Raw genomic sequence first — 18,706 nt, forward strand, 5'->3', positions numbered from 1 at the left:
TCCCTTTTCAGCAAATAGTATGTTTGTTAGGAGTATCAACTTTCATGTGCATCTCTTATCTCTCTTCTAAAAAAATTATCTCTTGACTCTCTCTAATAGCTATATTACCAGTCTTGGCATGTGTTTTGAGCTGTTGTTCCTAATATTTCTTAAATAAAATATGGGCCATCTAGATAATACTTTTTAAAATAGATTATGTCAGACAACAACAACAAAAAACAAAACAAAACAAAACAACAACAAAAAAAAAGGGCATAGAAGTGATCTTTTTGTAGAAGAGCTCACTTCCAGATTAAAATCACAGTGAAGAGAAACTCATCTGGGTGGCATTCCAATTGGGCAATACGGAAGAATAAATTTAGTATTTCCTAAACTGAAAGTTAGATGTAATCAATTTGTTTTCATTTGTCTTCTTTTCTCTTTGACTACATCTCTGGATCCATAGCAAACCTCGACAGAAGGTACTTTTTTTACAGCTTTTTACATATCTTTGTAATTTATTTTGATCTAGAGGCACTGCAGATCTTGCTAGGTCTCAGTTTTCTGATATAAACAGGTCTCGAAGCCTGCTTTCCTGCGAAAATATATAACAATGCATTTGGATGTAAATGCAAACTTAGGAAAAAAAAAAAAAGGCATATTTACACAGTAAATTAGTAATTGTGAGGAAAAAACTCAGAAAATGGAAGTAATGATCAAATCAGGGAATGCCCCTAGCCAAGAAGAACAATGCCACAATATTAAATGTTAAACTGTATTAAGAAAGGACAAGGACAACTCTGAGAAAAAAAGACTTGCAGAAGGTAAAATGTATAATAATATATCCTTTTTCAAAGACATCAGAATCCTGCCAGAGAGGTACAGTGCCAGGAGATGCTGAAAGTGTAAAAAAGTGCTCAAGTGGGGTACTGGCAAAACAGAAAAGCTAGCCCCATTGCACGTGCGCTTCCTTTGCAAAGTTTGAGCCTGAGCAACTATTTCAAGTTGAACTAACAGAAGTTTTTAGAAATGAATATCAAAGACCAAGTAATAACAAATTACCAGGACTGTTTAGTATGCATGCAAGAGCTCTTAACTGTCTGAAGAAGAAAAATGCTAAGCTTTCCACTGTGATGTGTCAGTTAGACTGGTCTCTGTATCAGAGTAATAAGAAGTGACAAATGTGACATAAGTTTTTTAAAAAAAAGTTCAAGTGAATTACAGAACAGTTAGTCCAACCTTGGTATTTTGGAAACTGTAGTATTTGTAGTTGTATTGAAAAATATGACAAAATATTGAAGAACTACCATAAAATACCATAGAATCATAGAGTCATTTAGACTGGAAAAGACCTTTAAGATCATTGAGTCCAACTGTACACCTAATACTGCCAAGTCCACCTCTAAATAACGTTCTTAAGCACCACATCTACAAGCCTTTTAAACACCTCCAGGGATGGTGACTCAACCACTTCCCTGGGCAGCCTGTTCCAGTGCTTGACAATCATTTAAATTAGGAAATTTTTCCTAATATCCAATCTAAACCTCCCCAGCACAACTTGAGGCCACTTCCTCTTATCCTATCACTTGTTACTTGTGAAAAGTGACTGACACCCACCTTAGTACAATCTCCTTTTGAGCAGTTGTAGAGAGTGATAAGGTCTCTCCTCAGCCTCCTTTTCTCCAGGTCAAACAACCCCAGTTCTTTCATCTGCTCTTCATAAGACTTGTGCTCCAGACCCTTCACCAGCTTTGTCACCCTCCTCTGCACTCTCTCCAGAACCTCAATGTCTTTCTTGTAGTGCCCAAAACTGAACATAGGATTCAAAGTGAGGCCTCACCAGTGCTGAGTACAGGGAGACAATCACTTCTCTAGTCCTGCTGGCCACACTATTCCTGATACAAGCCAGGATGCTGTTGGTCTTTTTGGCCACCAGGGCACACTGCTGGCTCATGTTCAGCTGGATGTCAACCAACATCCCCAGGTCCTTTTCTGTCAGTCAGCTTTCCAGCCACTCTTCCCTAAGTCTGTACCACTGCCCAGGTTGTCGTGACCCAAGTGCAAGACCTGGCACTTGGCCTTGTTGAACCTCATACAATTGATCTTGGCTCATCAATTCAGCTGGTACCAGATCCCTCTGTATGGCCTTCCTATCCTCCAGTACATCAAAATTCCCACCTAACTTGGTGTCATCTGCAAACTTACTGAGGGTGCACTCAATCCCTTCATCCAGATCATTGATAAAGAGATTAAACAGAACTGGCCCCAATATTGAGCCCTGGAGAACACTACTCATGACTGGCTGCCAACTGGATTTGACTCTGTTCACCACAATTCTTTGGGCCCAGCCATCCAGCCAGTTCTTTACCCAGCAAAAAGAATGCCCGTGCAAGGCATGAGCTGCTTGTTTCTCCAGGAGAGAAACTGCTGTGGGAAACAGTGTCAAAAACTTTACTGAAGTCTAGCTACACAACATCCACAGCCTTTCCTTCATCCACTAAGCAGGTCACCTTGTCATAGAAGGAAATCAGGTTAGTCAAGCAGGACTTGCCTTTCACAAACTCATGCTGACTGGGTCTGATCACCCCTTTGTACCATATGTGCCACGTGATGGCACTCAGGATGATCTGCTTCATAACCTTCCTTGACACTGAGGTCAGGTTGACAGTCCTTTAGTTCCCCAGATCCTCCTTCTGGCCCTTCTTGTATATGGGCATCACATTTGGTAACTTTCAGTGAACTGGGACCTCCCCCATTAGGCAGGTCTGCTGATAGATAGTTGAAAGTGGGTGGCTTGGTGAGCACCTCTACCGACTCTCTCAGAACTCTTGGGTGGATCCCATCTGGCCCCATAGACTTGTGGATGTCTAAGCAGTGTAGCAGGTCACTAACCATTTCTCCTTGGATTATTTGGATGTGGTCTACCTTGACTTCAGTAAAGCCTTTGACAGTCTCCCACAGCATACTCACAGCTAAGTTGATGAGGTGTGGTCTAGACAATAGAGTAGTGAGGTGGGTTGCAGGGAGAGGGTCCAGCGTAGGGCAACAAAGATGATTAAGGGAGTGGAGCACCTCCCTTATGAAGAAAGGCTGAGGGAGCTGGGGCTCTTTAGTTTGGAGGAGACTGAGGGGTGACCTTATTAATGTTTATAAATATATAAAGGGTGAGTGCCACGAGGATGGAGCCAGGCTCTTCTCAGTGGCAAAGAATGATAGGACAAGGGGTAATGGGATCAAGCTATAACACAAGAGGTTCCACTTAAATTTGAGAAAAACTTCTTCTCAGTAAGGGTGACAGAATACTGGAACAGGCTGCCCAGGGGGGTTGTGGAGTCTCCTTCTCTGGAGACATTCAAAACCCACCTGGACATGTTCCTGTGTGACCTCACCTAGGCTTTCCTGCTCCAGCAGGGGGATTGGACTAGATGATCTTTTGAGGTCCCTTCCAATCCCAAACATACTGTGATACTGTGATTTGGGCTTCATTTTTCTCCCCGTCCCTGTCTTCTGGCTCAGGGGTGTGGTACCCCAAGAACAGCTGGTCTTACTATTAAAGACTGAGGCAAATAAAGCTTTTCCTCATCCTTTGTCACTATGTTTCCCCTCCCATCCAATAAAGGGTGGATATTGTCCTTAGCCCCCCTTTTGTTGTTAATGTATTTACAGAAACATTTTAAAATTTTCTTTTAGGGAAGTAGCTGGAATCCTTTACCAAAGGATTCTTTGAAAGAGTTGATATGGGTGTGGATTAAAATTGATAGATTGATATATGTCACATAATTTGGGAAAAAAGATAAGATTCCTCAACAAAGGATCTCAAAAACCCCCCAAACCTAAGCTAACAGAGAGGGAAGAGTCTTTACAAGCAGTAAGTTCAGGCATGTGTTATTCAGAGAAGTCAGAGGTCATATGGAACTTTAATGAATCGTGAGGTGACACATTTTCCTTGTGGTCCCAGCTTGTTCATGGGTAAGGATCTCCTGATACGCAGTGACTGGCTGATAAAATGGCAGAAAATCACTGCCAATAAATACAAAGTAAAGAATATGAGGAAAGAAGCCCTTGTTTTATATATGGCATAGTGGTCTCCTGAGCGAGGCATTAGCTCTCAGATAGAGATTTTGCAGTGGTGCTGGGTAGGTCACTGAATATGTCATCTCCATGCTCAGTGCTGGTGAAAAAGGAAATGAAGCAGTGGGAGATACCAAGAAAGGAAGAGAGAGAAATGTAACATCAGTGTGCCCCTGTGCCATGGTAAGCTCACACTGTGTACACTATGTGTAGCACTGGATACTGAACTAGATAAAAAGGTAGTCTAAGCTAAGGCTAGTCATTTTCTATGGCTTACAGGATAGTGTTATCTGCACATATACTGTGTATCTATGGGCCCAACTCAGAGCCAAGCCTAAGTGTTCATTTCCTTTCACTGTGCCTGAAGGTGTCCAAGACAACACTATGGGGCTGGCAGTCAAGAGCACTTTTATTTCCTCGATTAGCAGCAACACTTCTACCAGCTCAGTGGTTCAGTAGGAAATAATTAAAAATCAAAGCCAATGTATATGACTCAGTGGTTTAGGAGCATATATTATAAAAAAAGAAGTTAATGTTTTGGGGTATTTTACAAGGATATTTTTATCACTTATTTGAGTGATAGAAGTAGGTGAATTTACATTTGTATGCTTGTTTACAGTTTGGGAATTTTTTATAATGATTGATCATACTTTTTACAACCACAGGAATGCCTTGCTATTTACCAGTGTACCTTCTCGAATCCAAACCAATCTATTAATCTCTTCTTTAAAGCTTCAGGGTTTTGTTCTTTTATTTCTCTATCAAACATATGTTTATCTTTTTTAAATGGTAAAATCTCATCGCTAGCCTGTTTTTCTCATCAGATTAATACCAAACTTTCCTGTTTAAAATTTATTTTTTTAATATGAATTAGGTCTCAGTATACCAGTTCTAAACTATTTTTCCTCTATATTTATGACCTTACAGTATATGAAAAATCTATTTTTAGTTCATGAAAAAAAGCAAATGAGAAATAAAACTTTGAGTGGAAAAATAAGGACTTCCTCATTGTTCAGGTCCTCTACAACTGTTACAAAAGTTTATTCCATCCTTACTTGAAGAAACAAGTCCTTGATCTAAACTTTATTGTCAAAGATTACCTTCTTTCCAGTCAGTCTTTTTCTACAATAGCCTTGTGGTAATGTCCATAGTTCCACGTTGGTATTATGTTCACATCCAATAAATGACATTTGTCTCCCAAGATAAATTTCAAGATGTTGAATTTTCCTAAGTTCTGATAAAAATCTAAAATCTCAACAATTTTCCTGAAAATTATTTTGAAATTTTCATCAATTTTATTGGTAAAGAGTAGAAAAGTCTATCACTTCATAACCTCTTATAAAGTAAAATTTAGTGCAGAACGTTTTCATAATTTCTGTTTTAAAATGTTGACAAAGAAAACACATTCCTGAAAATGTTCTGATTTCTTTGACTCTGCTTCCTTACATGGAAATTGCTCCCTCAGACAACCTCCAAGAAGTTTTTCTTAGAAAAGATTTTTAAGGGGGACAATATGTGCTACAGGAAGAATCTGGGTACTTGCACAATCTGGGAAAGTTTCTCAGATGCAGAAAGAAGTTGAAGTGAACATTTTTCAAGTAGTTTGTAAGTAACAAAGTGTTGAAGTTGTAGCTCAGTTATAAGCTTACTACCATCAAAGATGAAATAGGAACCTCCAATTCAAAGGATTTATAGACATCTTAGCTTTGGCTGTGCACTGAGTGCCCATGGAGCAGTAGTAGAAAAAAATGGGTTTGAAGTCAACTGTGAAGGGAAATGTGTTTAGAACATGCTGGTAAAAAGATGTCTCCTTTGAAGACAATGAATCCTCTTTGGCTTAGTCCTGGCGTACAGGATTCTGTTTCTATTGAGGAGATCCTAGTCATTGTGCTTCACAAATTACCTCAGGAGTGATCTCAGTAGTTCGGAGATCTCCAAAGTGCAGGGGATGCTAAGTGTCATCTGTGCTGTAATATTTGGGTGTTGGATTTGGAGTTATAGTAATTATGAGTGTGGAGGCGAATTAGAAAAACAAATGTGTTTGTTAAGAGATTAATTCAATCATCATTAGTATGAGAGCTGGAGCATTCACAAAGCCTGGAGACCAGTTCAAACTGGTTTTCATAATCTCCACCCACCTGAGTTCTACCAAAGGCATTAATTTAAAAATGTTGCATCATAAAGGAAAAAAAAATACTCTCACTGGCTGGTCAATGAACCTGAGAGCAGGACATTGTCACCTAGAAGTTCTTGTGACCTGATTAACCCTTTTACTCTCTGTAGCTGAGCCCCATTCTTGCTGACCCAAACTCTACAAGTGCCATAATGCTTTGCTGTTCTATGGAAGAAGACACCTGGGTACTCTGTGAAAATCAGTCTGGGCTTTCCCTCATACCCAAAGGTTGGCATTTGATGAAGGATCTTGCTGTGACTCCTTTGGGAATGCCTTCCTCCATGATTCGTCTAGGGGCTCTATTGGCCATTGCTCTCCAGGTTGATGGAGGGAGCAGGGGGTAGAGGCATGGTCTGCCAAGGAGAGTGGTCTGCAAGTGACTGTGAGCGATATCAAGAAAGTCAGGAAAAGAATATCAGAGCAGATATCATTATGTAGGAGCCAACACTAGACAGGGTGTTGACTAGTTTGGGCTAGGGAAGTTTTGATCTGCATTGAAACAGTCACACTTCCAATGGTTTTCTGTCAAAGTTAACAAATTTGAGATGCTCGTGTGATGGCTGATTACACAGAATTTTTTTTTTACTTCTCTGCATATTGATCTGAAGTAGGATTTTTGAAAGCTATGCAGTGTTGACCTAAATCTTCTCCCAATAGTTAAAAGCAGTGACCAGAACAAAGCTTAATCTATGCTAAATCCATTCAAAACAAAATTGAAATCTACCTCACTTCTGAGTTTGTTCCCTGGTGGACTCCTGTGTTTGTATCCTTATTTTCAACAAAGCTGTTCTGTATGAGTAGAGAGGCTGACAAAGAGTAATAAACAATGTAAATTGCCACCATGGCTTGCAAGACTACTTTCTGGGTCCTTCCTTTGAGCATTAGCCAAAATCCATATTCTGTGCTTGGGCAGCTGAGCTTCTGAGTCACAGAATAATGTCATTACTGTTTACTTCAATCCACTTTGATCAGCCTTTCTAGATCAGATACATGATTAAAGGTAGGCACTCAATTCGATTTTGTTCAGGAGTACAGAGGAGGTAAAGACAGCAGTTCAGATCAGATGGTCCCAGATAACAGGGTCAGTGGATCAAATGGGAAGGTGAAGAAGAACTTTTTAATGAAGGCTTTCAAAATTATGCCAGTTGCTTAAGTCTTAAATTACTCATTGGGATGGTTCTTGTTAACTGTATTTTCATGTTGTATAGACACACATTTATTACAATTTTAAGTACTATATTGCTGTTGGAATCCCATAATTAATTAATTAATTAATTAGTTTAACGCAAGAACATTATTAGGAAAGAAGGACGGGCCTATAGTTGCACAGCATTGGGCTGGGACTTGGGAGTTTCTGCTTCCCTTCCCAGCTCAGTCACAGGTTCACTTTGTATAAACTCAGCTTTCTGTCTGCTTATAGGTATCCACTGAGGATGATCCTCCCCTTCTTTGTTTAAACAGTCAGAGCAGGATTTAAGTGCCTCACCATAGGTAAATATCATGATTTTAAAAGCACAACACAAGACTGGTAGTAGATGAAGAGGTTTAGGTGAAACGATCCCTGCTGCTATGGGACTTGGGTCAAACTGGAAGGTGAAAAAAAACATTTAGTGAGCATGATGATAATATCCTTGTCTATTCTCCTGTACAAGTCTCTTGTGTTGTAGGTACTGGCAACGGGTATTTGTATTTTCTAGTCCTAAAAGAAAACTATTCTGGTAAAAGGGTTGACTTGGGCAGTGTCCTGTGGTGCATGCCAATTATTAATTAATACTTGCTATTTGTGTATGTTTAATCACCTCTCTTCATGCTGTAATGTACCTAGGGATCTAGCACCTATGATACAAGTACTAAGCACACTAGGAAAGAAGACACTCTCTGTAAAGTCCAGAGGACTTTTTATGGAGGCTTGCAGCTAAGGAACACTTCCAATTTCACTTTGAAGTTGTATAAAGCTGCATACTGCAGACCACAGATTTTCCAGTTATGTATCACTGTTACAAACAGAGGTGCCATGGTATCAAACTGATAAAAAAATGATCCTGTCTTCATTAAACTCAATACAGAACTGAAATGATGCTCAAGGCCATTGAAAGTAACTTTTTATTTTCACATCATCTCAATGAAGAAGCTAGATGTGTCTTTTTTATCTTACAGGGGAGAAAACTGAAGCACATCAGGCAGTGTTAGTGATGTTCCCAAGGTCAAAGCTGAGCTGCTCAACAGAGCTAGCAATCTATCCTGAATTTTCAACCCAGTGGTTCTTCTATCAGGCAGTCAGTCACATCCTGAAGTCATTCCAGCATCCTGACCAGTATCTGGGCAATGGAAAATATTCCTGGAGAACTTATAGACAGTAAGATTGCAACATAGTTATTTTGTCAACTACTTTGGGGGTTAGAAGGAAGAGGAAATGGAATGCATGCTATTCTTTCACAAGAGCTCTGTTGGAAATTGTTCAGATATTAAAGTCTCAGAAAGCTATTTTGTTACTAATATTTGGATTACAGAAAATCTCAAGTCTGAAAATTATATGGTGAAGCTGTTACATGCAGAAATAATGAAAAACAGGCCTTCTTTTACAAGATTCTTGGGTCTAAATAAAAGTTTCTAATTTTAGAGCAAGCTGTCTACTCTCCTGTCCCTTTCCAGAAGGTTTCAAGTCTGCTATAGGTCCTGTGTCATATCTGTCCACCTGCACACTTCTGAACCAGCAGTAGGAGGTTTAGTTGTTATTGGTGCACCACACATGTAACACACCCACTACATTTTAGTGGCTAATTTGTAACTGGCATTGGTTTTCCAACCAAAAAATGGTGATGAGTGTTAGTTGTTGGTATTGTCCATTGCTACAGTATAGTTGTTCCTTAAATTCTAGTCCCTACTCTCTACCTGGTGCATACATAGTATTAGTGATGTTAATTCAAATGAAAAACAGCTCTGTGAGCAAAACTTCCCCCTCCTCGTGAATGTTCTCGTCACTATTTGCAGACTATTTCATCCCCATTCCACGTTCTCTTTCTAAACAAATGAATAATGCCTTTCTGGCAGGACAGTAAAGGAGATTCTCAAGAAGTATTGAAAGCATTGACATGACCACTGTGTGCAGATTAGGCCCTTTTTCTTCATTATATAATCTCATCCGGACTAGAACCATAGTTCACAAGACCTGCATACACCTTCAGTCTTAAAATTTTTCCCTGTACTCTGGCTGCCTGATCCCTCACAAAAGCTACTAAATACCTCGAAACTATCAGGGGGGAAGGGAGAGGAAGGCAATGTCCATTTCCTTCCTAATTTCACACTCCATTTTCTTCATATTGCTGCTATGTGAATATGTTTGTGACCTGTGTACTTGAAGCTTACAAATCTTTCAAAAAGATTTTTTTGTATTTGAAGTAACCTGTGTGTCCGTGAGCTGTAGTCCTACAACAGCTGTTATTGTTGCTAAGTTTATACAAAAACTAGAATTTGCTGATATAAGGTGGAGAAGTGTAATCAAATCTCTGGAAAAGTTGAATGGTTCTGTTATCATCGACTGTATCAATCAGTGGTTAATTAAGATCTCTTTAAACCTACTTCAGAATGATTTGTTCAAAACAAAACAAACTGGCAAGAAGCTGTTTGAAAGATGTTGATAAACACATGGAATATTGCATGGGTCTATTTCTTCGAAAGCAGTCAAAATGTGAGTTGGAGTGTGGTATAAATCAGACCTACATGAAGCACACAGCAATAACATGGGGTTGGCGAATGCAGACTTTGTAATGGTTTTCATTATCAGAAGGAATAAACCACATCTCTTTGGTTATTTCAGCATTCTGGACCTTTTCCTATTAAAAATAACTAGTAGAGAAGCAAGATATAGTTCAGCAGTTGAATGATAAGTATCAATCTGGTTAACATGGTTTCATGACATAGTTTTAGAGTTGAAAAGTCAGTAGAGAGGTGGGACTGTAAATGGCTCATGTCAGTGCGTGGGACACCTGGCACACATGCACCTGTTCATCATTTTAGTTTAAAGCTGCTGTAGCACCTTATTGGTGCTGCGATAATGAAATGCTGGGAAAATGCCTCGTTAAAGTGTAGCTTAACATTATTAAAAACAAAACAGTAATTACAAGGCCTCACAAATGAAAAAGAAAACAAGAGGCTTATAACCATTTTGTAACACAGTTTGTCCTTGACCACCATGATCTGTCATTCACCCAGGCTTTGATGAGTAAAATAATCTCTGTGTTTGTGAGCTTTTACAGCCAGAATTAGAAAGAACAAATAAAAAGGAAAGCGGGAAAAGAAACAAAGAGGAAAACAAAGAAGGGGAGTGTCAAGACCAGGTTTATGTATGCTCTCTCTCCATGTTTATCTATGTTTGTAATGACAAAATTACATATGTGGGTAAACAAGTACAAAGAAAAAGAGCTGCCACAAATGGGGAAATGTATTTCACGTCAACACTCAGTCACGGTCTTTATTGTTAACTGGAAAAAATTGAGTCAGCTTGATCCACTAGCATTTTATTTCTATTGGAAAAAGTTTATAGAAATAAGCAGTACCTTTTTTCATTCCAACAATTTAAATTTGCATGTGAGGGACAAGGAGCAGGAGAAGTGGTTGCTCACAAGCAGTATGTGCATGTGTGCCAGTAAGGAAAACAGTTTGCTACTTGTACTCTCACCTCCTGCCCAAGGCAAGGAACTTAGGTACACACAGAACTGGGATAGATGATGGGACCACATCAGTCAGAGTATGAAACCCACTGGGGAAACATGTCTATCACTTATCCCCTTAACGGCATCCAATTACGGTCAGATTGAGAAAGTACAGGCAATTAATTTAGAGTCCATATTTAGGCTGAGGATCAGGAGGAAGATTTGGCTTTGGTCAGGCTTTGTAAGAACGCCGAGCTGCTGTTATGTATGGTTGTCAGCTCCAAGGGTGCTTCAGCATGGCACAGAAATTTGGACCTCTGGCGCCAAGAGTTAGCATCTGTTTCCAGTGGTTCCAGGCACAACCTCTTGATTTTCAGTAGGGTCCTAGTTACACAAGGTTTGCGGTAAGCTCCTCCACATAGTCAGAGGCAGACGGAAAGTCCCAGTTACTATTCAAATGGCCAAAGATTGTCAGCTCCCTTGGCTGAATTGTGGAAATGATCTTCAGGAACCCTATTTCATCAATATTTGCTCTGTTTCCTGCTTTTTTTGTTTGGATTTAATTTTTATCAGGTCTGTTTAATGTTTAACAGTGCAAACTATGCAGAAGATGATGTAGCAGTATAAGTTACAGTGTGTGGAACAGCATGGCCAACTGAATGCTGCGGGGCTTTTGATTTTGTAAGTACCGCATGTGTACTTTTCTTGGAGACTTGCAAATGATGCTTTCTGTGGTCAGTGGAATTTTCATGTTAGGTTAATTTCATTTGTCTGCTTGTGACTTGGTTTTGTGGGGATGTTGCCATGAAATATTAATCAAGCAAATGTGCAAGGGACCAGTGGAACCTGCTGTTCTGGGGGAATATGCTTAGCCTGAAATCAGAATAAAGTAACCTTTGAAGTCATAGAGACTTATTAAGTAGTTGTTAAAGCAGCATACTGATGAAATCACCTTTTAGGTTGGAAACAGCCTTCACGGTGACTCAAAATTAGCATAATTCTACTAGTAACTGAACAATCAGGTCCAATTTATAAACTCTTCCGGTGACTTCATGTATAAAACAACCACTGGATTGCTAAGGCCAGGCTCTCTAATTAGGACTGGGTGAGTGTAGGGGGTGGGTGGAAGGCCACAATTTAAATTTAATTAGCCATTTTAGTCCCATAGACAAACTAATTTGTGGTTTTGCAGAGAATTATTTTCTGAATTTCCAAATTGCATATTAAAAATTCATCCCAGATTTGATAAAGGCTTTCCATCTTTTTCAGCTTTGAAATGTTAAACAAAGTATTGTGGCTAAAATTTTCTAATTTAAAAATGTTGAAATTAACGTAATAAACATCTCTAAAGGGAAAACTATGTGGGGAAAGCTTGATGATAATATTCAGTGTTTTCTAGTTTCTGGTAGAAGTACTTTAATATTTCTATAGAGAGCTGTGATACTAAGAGAAATTTTTTAACTGATCTGTTATAGTAGAAGTTAAAAACAGAGCCATGCCTAAGCTTACTGCAGGAAAATCATACCCTGTGCTTCATAAATTCTTTGAAATTTAAGCTAAGCTCTGGACACAGGAAGTGGTCATGGATAGACAAAAATTATCCTTTTTCCCACTTAAGTGTGCAGTATCTCAAATAACTATAGAAAAACAGTGTATGAAATGTTTAATAGCAAGTATTTTTGAAACACCCTCTGTACTATATGATTTGTCTGCAGTACATAAAGCTTCTTTATTTGTGTCTAGAAGGAAGAGGGAGAGCTCTGCTTAAAAGATATGCAAATATATTCTTATCTAGGGCCACATTCCATGTTTTTGTTTAAGGAAGTTACCACTTCCTACTACAAGTCACTTGAGTGGTCAATTTCTCTCTCAGACATACTCAGATCCCAGCAAATATGAGAACACACAGCTAGTGTATAAATATGCTATAAAAACAAGAAAGACCACCATACCAATTAAAAAAAAAAAATCAAGCAACTAGTTAATCACCAGGAATCCTGGAATTTGGTCTGCGCTCAGAAACTCTATCTAAATCTTATTTAGACAGTAGATACTGTCATCTTTCACATCTGGTTATGAATACAGGACCAGGAGAACTTCACCTTGGCAGAACATGAGAAAATGCATTCTTGGAAAAGAAGGATACGAACAGGCTGTGTGGACTGGAAAACAGAAGAAATGGAGCCATAACAAAATACAAGTTCTAGAGATGTTTTCACCTAGAAGCTGTGAGGGCAAAAAGCTTATTTTCAAAGAGAGCTTGTCCCGTTTCTGAAGAGAGTTTACATGAGGTGCCTCCTCAGAATAGCAGGGAACTTGATTCCATTATCTAGAAACTTGTTCCAGCTCCTATGGAGGGCAGGAGGCTCATGTGAAGCGTTATCATGTTAGCATTAGGAGAACAAGCATAATGAAGAAACTTATCTTCTCCAAGGGAATTAATCTGAGTGTCCTTTGCTTTCCAAACGAGATCTGTGCTCCTCTTTTCCTCTTGGACTCGGGTCTTTCCTGTGTCTCTAGAAGGAGCTACACATCCCACACAGGTTAACCCATGGTGAGGGGCAAGCCACCATTTAACGTTGTTGCAGTTCCCTGAAAGGAGGACCCCTTCATTCCAATCATACACATCATTATCTGGTACAAACCTGTTGCTGCCCACATGTCTTTATGCCCAGTTCTGAGTGTCCTGCTGCCACAGCACAGGATGCTCCAGGCTTTGGCCTTGAATTTTGTCTTGAAGTTGATGTAGGTGACTTTCATCCATCACTTATCAACTGTGGCCAATGACTGTCCATGTGAGTAAGTAACCATGAAGTAAACAAGGGTGTGAATTTTACAAGCACTGGTTAGTCCATAATAGCTGTCTGTCCATGTGCTGCCGCAATGATGAAAGTGAGGGAATTTATCCCACTTCCAGTGAGAAATGAGCTTTCTTCTTTTTTTCTTCCTCACATTGACCAAACTGCATTTGGGCAAGTACTGTGGAGTATTTGTCTTGGAACCCATACCTTGTCTCACCTGATTGTAACTTGTTTAAATGTACTCACTCCACAGGAGACAATGATCCAGGGAAGGTAATGTCCTTGTTAACAGAGATTATTATGAACTTTGGTTCTATACTTTCATTGCCTTTTCAGGGCAGTTACAATGGAATATTACAGTTTTATTGTGCCTGATATTTTAATTTATATTTTGCTTGAATTTATTAATGACATTTAATATTGTGTCCATGGGCACTTTAAACATCATACATGCATTAGATCTTTACAGTTGCATTATATAGTATTTATACTAACAAACTATTCACTATTTCTTACTACCAAGATCATCATAACCATTTGCTCACCTAATGACTATTTATTTTGTGACAGATTAATCTGAAAAGAAGATGAAGTATCTCCTGTGCCTGTGTTTACTCCTTGTTGTTCTTTGTGCCGTAACCCTTTGCCGCCATGAAGACATTTGCCATGAAACTGATAATACTAATCTGCATGATGGAACAGAAAATTTATTGACACATAACTGTGAAAAACAAGGCTCTAACTATGCAGATTTTGTATTTAGATTTTACAAACAGGTTATATCAAAAGAAGCTGATAAAAATGTCTTCTTTTCTCCTATGAGCATCTCCACTGCCTTTGCCATGCTGGCTGTTGGTGCTAAGTCAACCACCCTGTCTGAGATTTTTGAAGGACTGGGCTTTGATGATCTGACTGAGACTCGCACACATCACATACATGAAAGTTTTCATAAAGTTTCAGCACTACTGAACTGTACTGATGTTAACATCACATTAAATATAGGGAATGCCCTTTTTACAGCTATTGGGAATGAACTACAGGAGACATTTTTACAAAATACCAAAAAATTTTATGAGGCAGAATTTTTTTCTAGCAATTTCCATGAACCAGAAGAAGCTAAGAAGCAAATCAATAAATATGTAGAGGAGAAAACCAAGGGGAAAATTCCAGAATTAATTGGTCATCTTGATCCAAGTACTGTGTTGGTTCTTGTTAACTACATTTATTTTAAAGGTAAGATATTGTCGAGGATTTAGATTGCAGGGTGACAATAAAACCCTGGCAGATGTATTGTTAACCTCCTCTCCTGCCCCCTTCCCCCTTTTGCCCTTCCCTCTCCCCACTTCCCACTAAGGACAGGCGATCGGGAGGAAAATAAGGACAGAAAGAAGAGAGTTGGAAAAATTAAAAATGTTTTACTAACGCTACTAATAAGAATAGAGAAAATAATACAAAATATACAAAACCAATCTTGAAAGTCTCAGCAGCTGCAGAGCTGGCACCCAAAGTTCTGGACTGGACTCTGCAGCCAACTGGAGCTGGATTCAGTTTGTCACTGTGCCTCAGTTCGCAGGTACGACTAGCAAGGTCCTCTCCTAATGTCAGCCATAAGGAAAAGGGAAAAAAAGAAGGACAAGATCCTCGTGATCTCGCACTTTTATATGAAGTATTCACGTGAATAGGATATTATACACAGTTGGTCAGTTTCTTGGTCACCTGTTTCTCGTTGCCCCTCTCACGAGATGTGAATCTGTCCTTATCAATAACTTAGCATTCCATTGCTATGTTTACCAAAACATGTATCTGGTTCTCCAGGAAAATGCAGCTAATATGAAAGCTTTAGCTGACAGGCAAATTCACTAAAAGAGAAACTTGTTTTTTAACAAAACCAGGACAGATATCTAACATAATATTCCAATTGATGATCTTGATGCAAACCAAATATTGTAGGGAACTCTGGATGATTTATTAGCAGAGTGAGTATGTAGGAAAGAGCTATACTGTTCAGGACCTTCAAAGTAAAGATTTCATCTGGCCAAGAGTGGGTATCCGATTGTTGAGAAATATTGATTGCTTGATTTTGGCCCAGTTTGCCTGAAAGCTGTGGAGAGTAAAGTCCCACTCTAGTGGACTGCCTCATTGACAGGTACCCACTCCGTGCAGTCTTGCTGGTCTGAGGGCAGAATGACTGAAGACGTTTCTAAGATCTCTATGTTAGTGGACCGACATCCTTTCAGTTCCAGGGTCCCTGGAATTATGGTAGATCTACTAGGTATGCTGCATGTAAACTTGGAACTTGAGGGCCTGTTCTTCTGGAGCCCTGCTTGAGCATTAGGATCCCTTATTCTGCTGATGCATTCCTCACCAGGCTGAGTGCAGTCAGCTTACATCAGATACAGGGAAGGCATAACAAGATCCTGTGGCTGAATGTTGAAGTAGTTGAATTTAAATGACATAAAAGGCACAAGTGATGGGAACATACGGCTACAATAGAAGCAGGATTCCCTCAACTGGTCCTCAACAACCTTTGGTTGTTTTTCAGCAAGACACTTATGACGCTGAATTTACTGTACAGCTAAAAGGCTTTATTGTGTGTTATGCAGAAGGTTGAAGTGATTTAGTGATCCTCTTCTCCCATGAACAGTCCTCAAATATCCTAACATTTAAGTTAGTCTGATTTATATCAGCCATTTTTTATGATCTTCATGTGTTTGAGTGCAACATCTTCTCATTTCCTCCATTAGCTGCCTGGGAAAATTCTTTTGATCCTTTGCGTACATATGAGGATGACTTTTTTGTGGACACAAATGCATCTGTTAGAGTAAACATGATGCAGCGTGACTATAACTATGACAGTTACTACGACCAGGATCTGTCTTGCGAGGTGGTAGAGCTGCCTTACCAGGGCACTGCACGAGCATTGCTCATTCTGCCTGATGATGGGAAGATGAAGCAAGTGGAAGATGCTCTCTCCAAGGAAACTGTTTGTAAATGGGATAGCAAACTTACAAGCAGGTAACTCTAGGTAGATGGATTACTATATTTGAGGACACAGTATTATTTTTAAGAGAAAGCAGTAATTTCAGGTCTCCTCCTCCTGGATATAGCATCCTGATTCCATAAAGCAGGGTTTTAAGTGATTCCTAAAACCAGCCAGAGCAGACCATAATTGATGAGTAACTGCAGGTTCTCTGACCTGACAGAAGGGTACACAGCACTTATCAACTGCCTCAAGACTTGCTTGGCTACCTATTCTTTCATGCTACTAATGTAATTCATTTGTTTCACTGGGTCTTAGATTTTATCCTCCTTTTTCCCTTTTCTTCTTTAGCCTTTCCACAGCTCATCTGCTTATTCTCTGTAGCCCTCTAGTCACAAAAACTCTGCTAGTTGTGCATGTCTTGGCATTGGGATGTAAGAGTGGCAATGAAGAAAATAGTTGGGTTTTTTTTTCAAAATCAAAGAGAGAATGTAGTTGCAAGAAGATGGCATATCTCCCTGGATGCCAAAATCACTCAGGGAATACAAGTGCTACCATCAAACAAACTAGCAATCAAGGGAATGCTTTCAAGTGTCACTGAATTGCATACTGTCCAACGTACTGGCTGAAACAAGGCTGTAATGCCTCACTGCTGTTTTGTTTTCTTTGTTCAACAGGAGATTAAATCTGCAATTACCAAAGATTTCTATTAGTGGGTCTTACGATGTTAGAAAACTGTTCAAGGAAATGGGCATTACTGAACTGTTCTCTGGTAAAGCTGATCTGTCTGGAATTAGTGGCAGCCATGATCTTCGAGTTTCACAAGTAAGTGGACAGAGCTGGTGGTGGGGTGGTGGTTGGTTGCTCTGATCAGTTATGTCTGGGATTCTAAAGACTTCTTTTCCCTTCTTGTCCTACTGAAGTTGTAAATAAATGACATGTAGGGGTTTGCTTAGGAATTGTACTTTTCTACAGAGAGGGTCTGCTGTCCTACCTTCGAATTATTTTAATATCACTATAAAAAGTCTGGATATTAAGTACATAGAAAAGTTGGATGAGATTTTTAAATGATTTCTTGACACTGAAATATGTTTGTTTATGTGTGATTGTGTCAAATAAATCATAAATGAGGGGTATATTGTGATATCTGTTTTGATTAGTAGTTAATTTTTAATATTCTAAAAGTGTCCAGGAGACTTCCAGTTCGCAGTAGCAGAATTTCACCAAGTCAGTTCAGGTTACTATTTAATGTTGCAAAGATGTCAAATACTGCTCCTATATTAACATTTAAACAGCAGTCTTCCACTAAACTTGGAATAACAGAGAAAGTGTTGCTAGCGGAAGTTCAAACCATCTGAGGAAACAAACCATCTAGTGCATGAACTGTTATTATCTCCCTCTACTCAGCACCGGTGATTCTGGACCTACAGTGTGTACATTTTTATTTTTGGCTCTCCTTGTTCACTCCTGAGATGGAAAACACTCCTGTTGCAGGCTGTTGGAAATTTACCATACAAGAAAATTTAAGCCACTGGATTTTATCACACCTTTCTTCTCTTAAACATTCCATAAGAAGAGAGTTTATCTTCACCTCCTTCTTGCTGTCCCATATATAAACTACAGCGTTTTCTCCTTTTTCCTGCAGGCAGTTCACAAGGCCCTGCTGGAAGTTGATGAGGCCGGAACTGAGGCTGCAGGAGCTACAGCCATTATTCTTACCAGAGTTTTCCATCCTTCTGTTACCCTCAAATTCAACAGGCCCTTCATTATATTGATTACTGAAAAAATAACTGGCACCACGCTTTTCATGGGGAAGATTGTTGATCCTACTCAGAAGTAACTGCTGAGTTACTGGACATGCTGGTTTTCAGCATGAGTTACATTTGCTGCAGTGTTTTCACCTGTGAGCTAGTTTGTGCTATCAACTGCTGTCTGATTGAGGGATATTCAGAAGTAAATGAGGAATTTCCTCATCAAACCAATAATAAAAAAAAAATGGAGTGTGAGGAATGACTGATCCCTCAAAAGTATCAAAAAATCCCAAGCAACT

General features: G+C 39.3%; 1 protein-coding gene across 1 annotated transcript; it reads left to right on the plus strand.

Moving 5' to 3' along the window:
* Positions 1–11,437: 11,437 nt before the first annotated feature.
* LOC309442645 (alpha-1-antiproteinase 2-like) lies at positions 11,438–18,496 on the plus strand (the record flags this gene model as incomplete). The annotated part of the gene is made up of 5 exons (XM_082058709.1): positions 11,438–11,556; positions 14,247–14,909; positions 16,421–16,691; positions 17,334–17,481; positions 18,302–18,496. Exons 2-5 carry the CDS (start codon positions 14,264–14,266, stop codon positions 18,494–18,496), a joined length of 1,260 nt encoding a protein of 419 aa, XP_081914835.1. The 5' UTR covers positions 11,438–11,556; positions 14,247–14,263.
* Positions 18,497–18,706: the final 210 nt, after the last annotated feature.

This window comes from Streptopelia decaocto (assembly GCF_964273445.1).
Source record: "Streptopelia decaocto genome assembly, chromosome: 7".
Taxonomy (NCBI): domain Eukaryota; kingdom Metazoa; phylum Chordata; class Aves; order Columbiformes; family Columbidae; genus Streptopelia; species Streptopelia decaocto.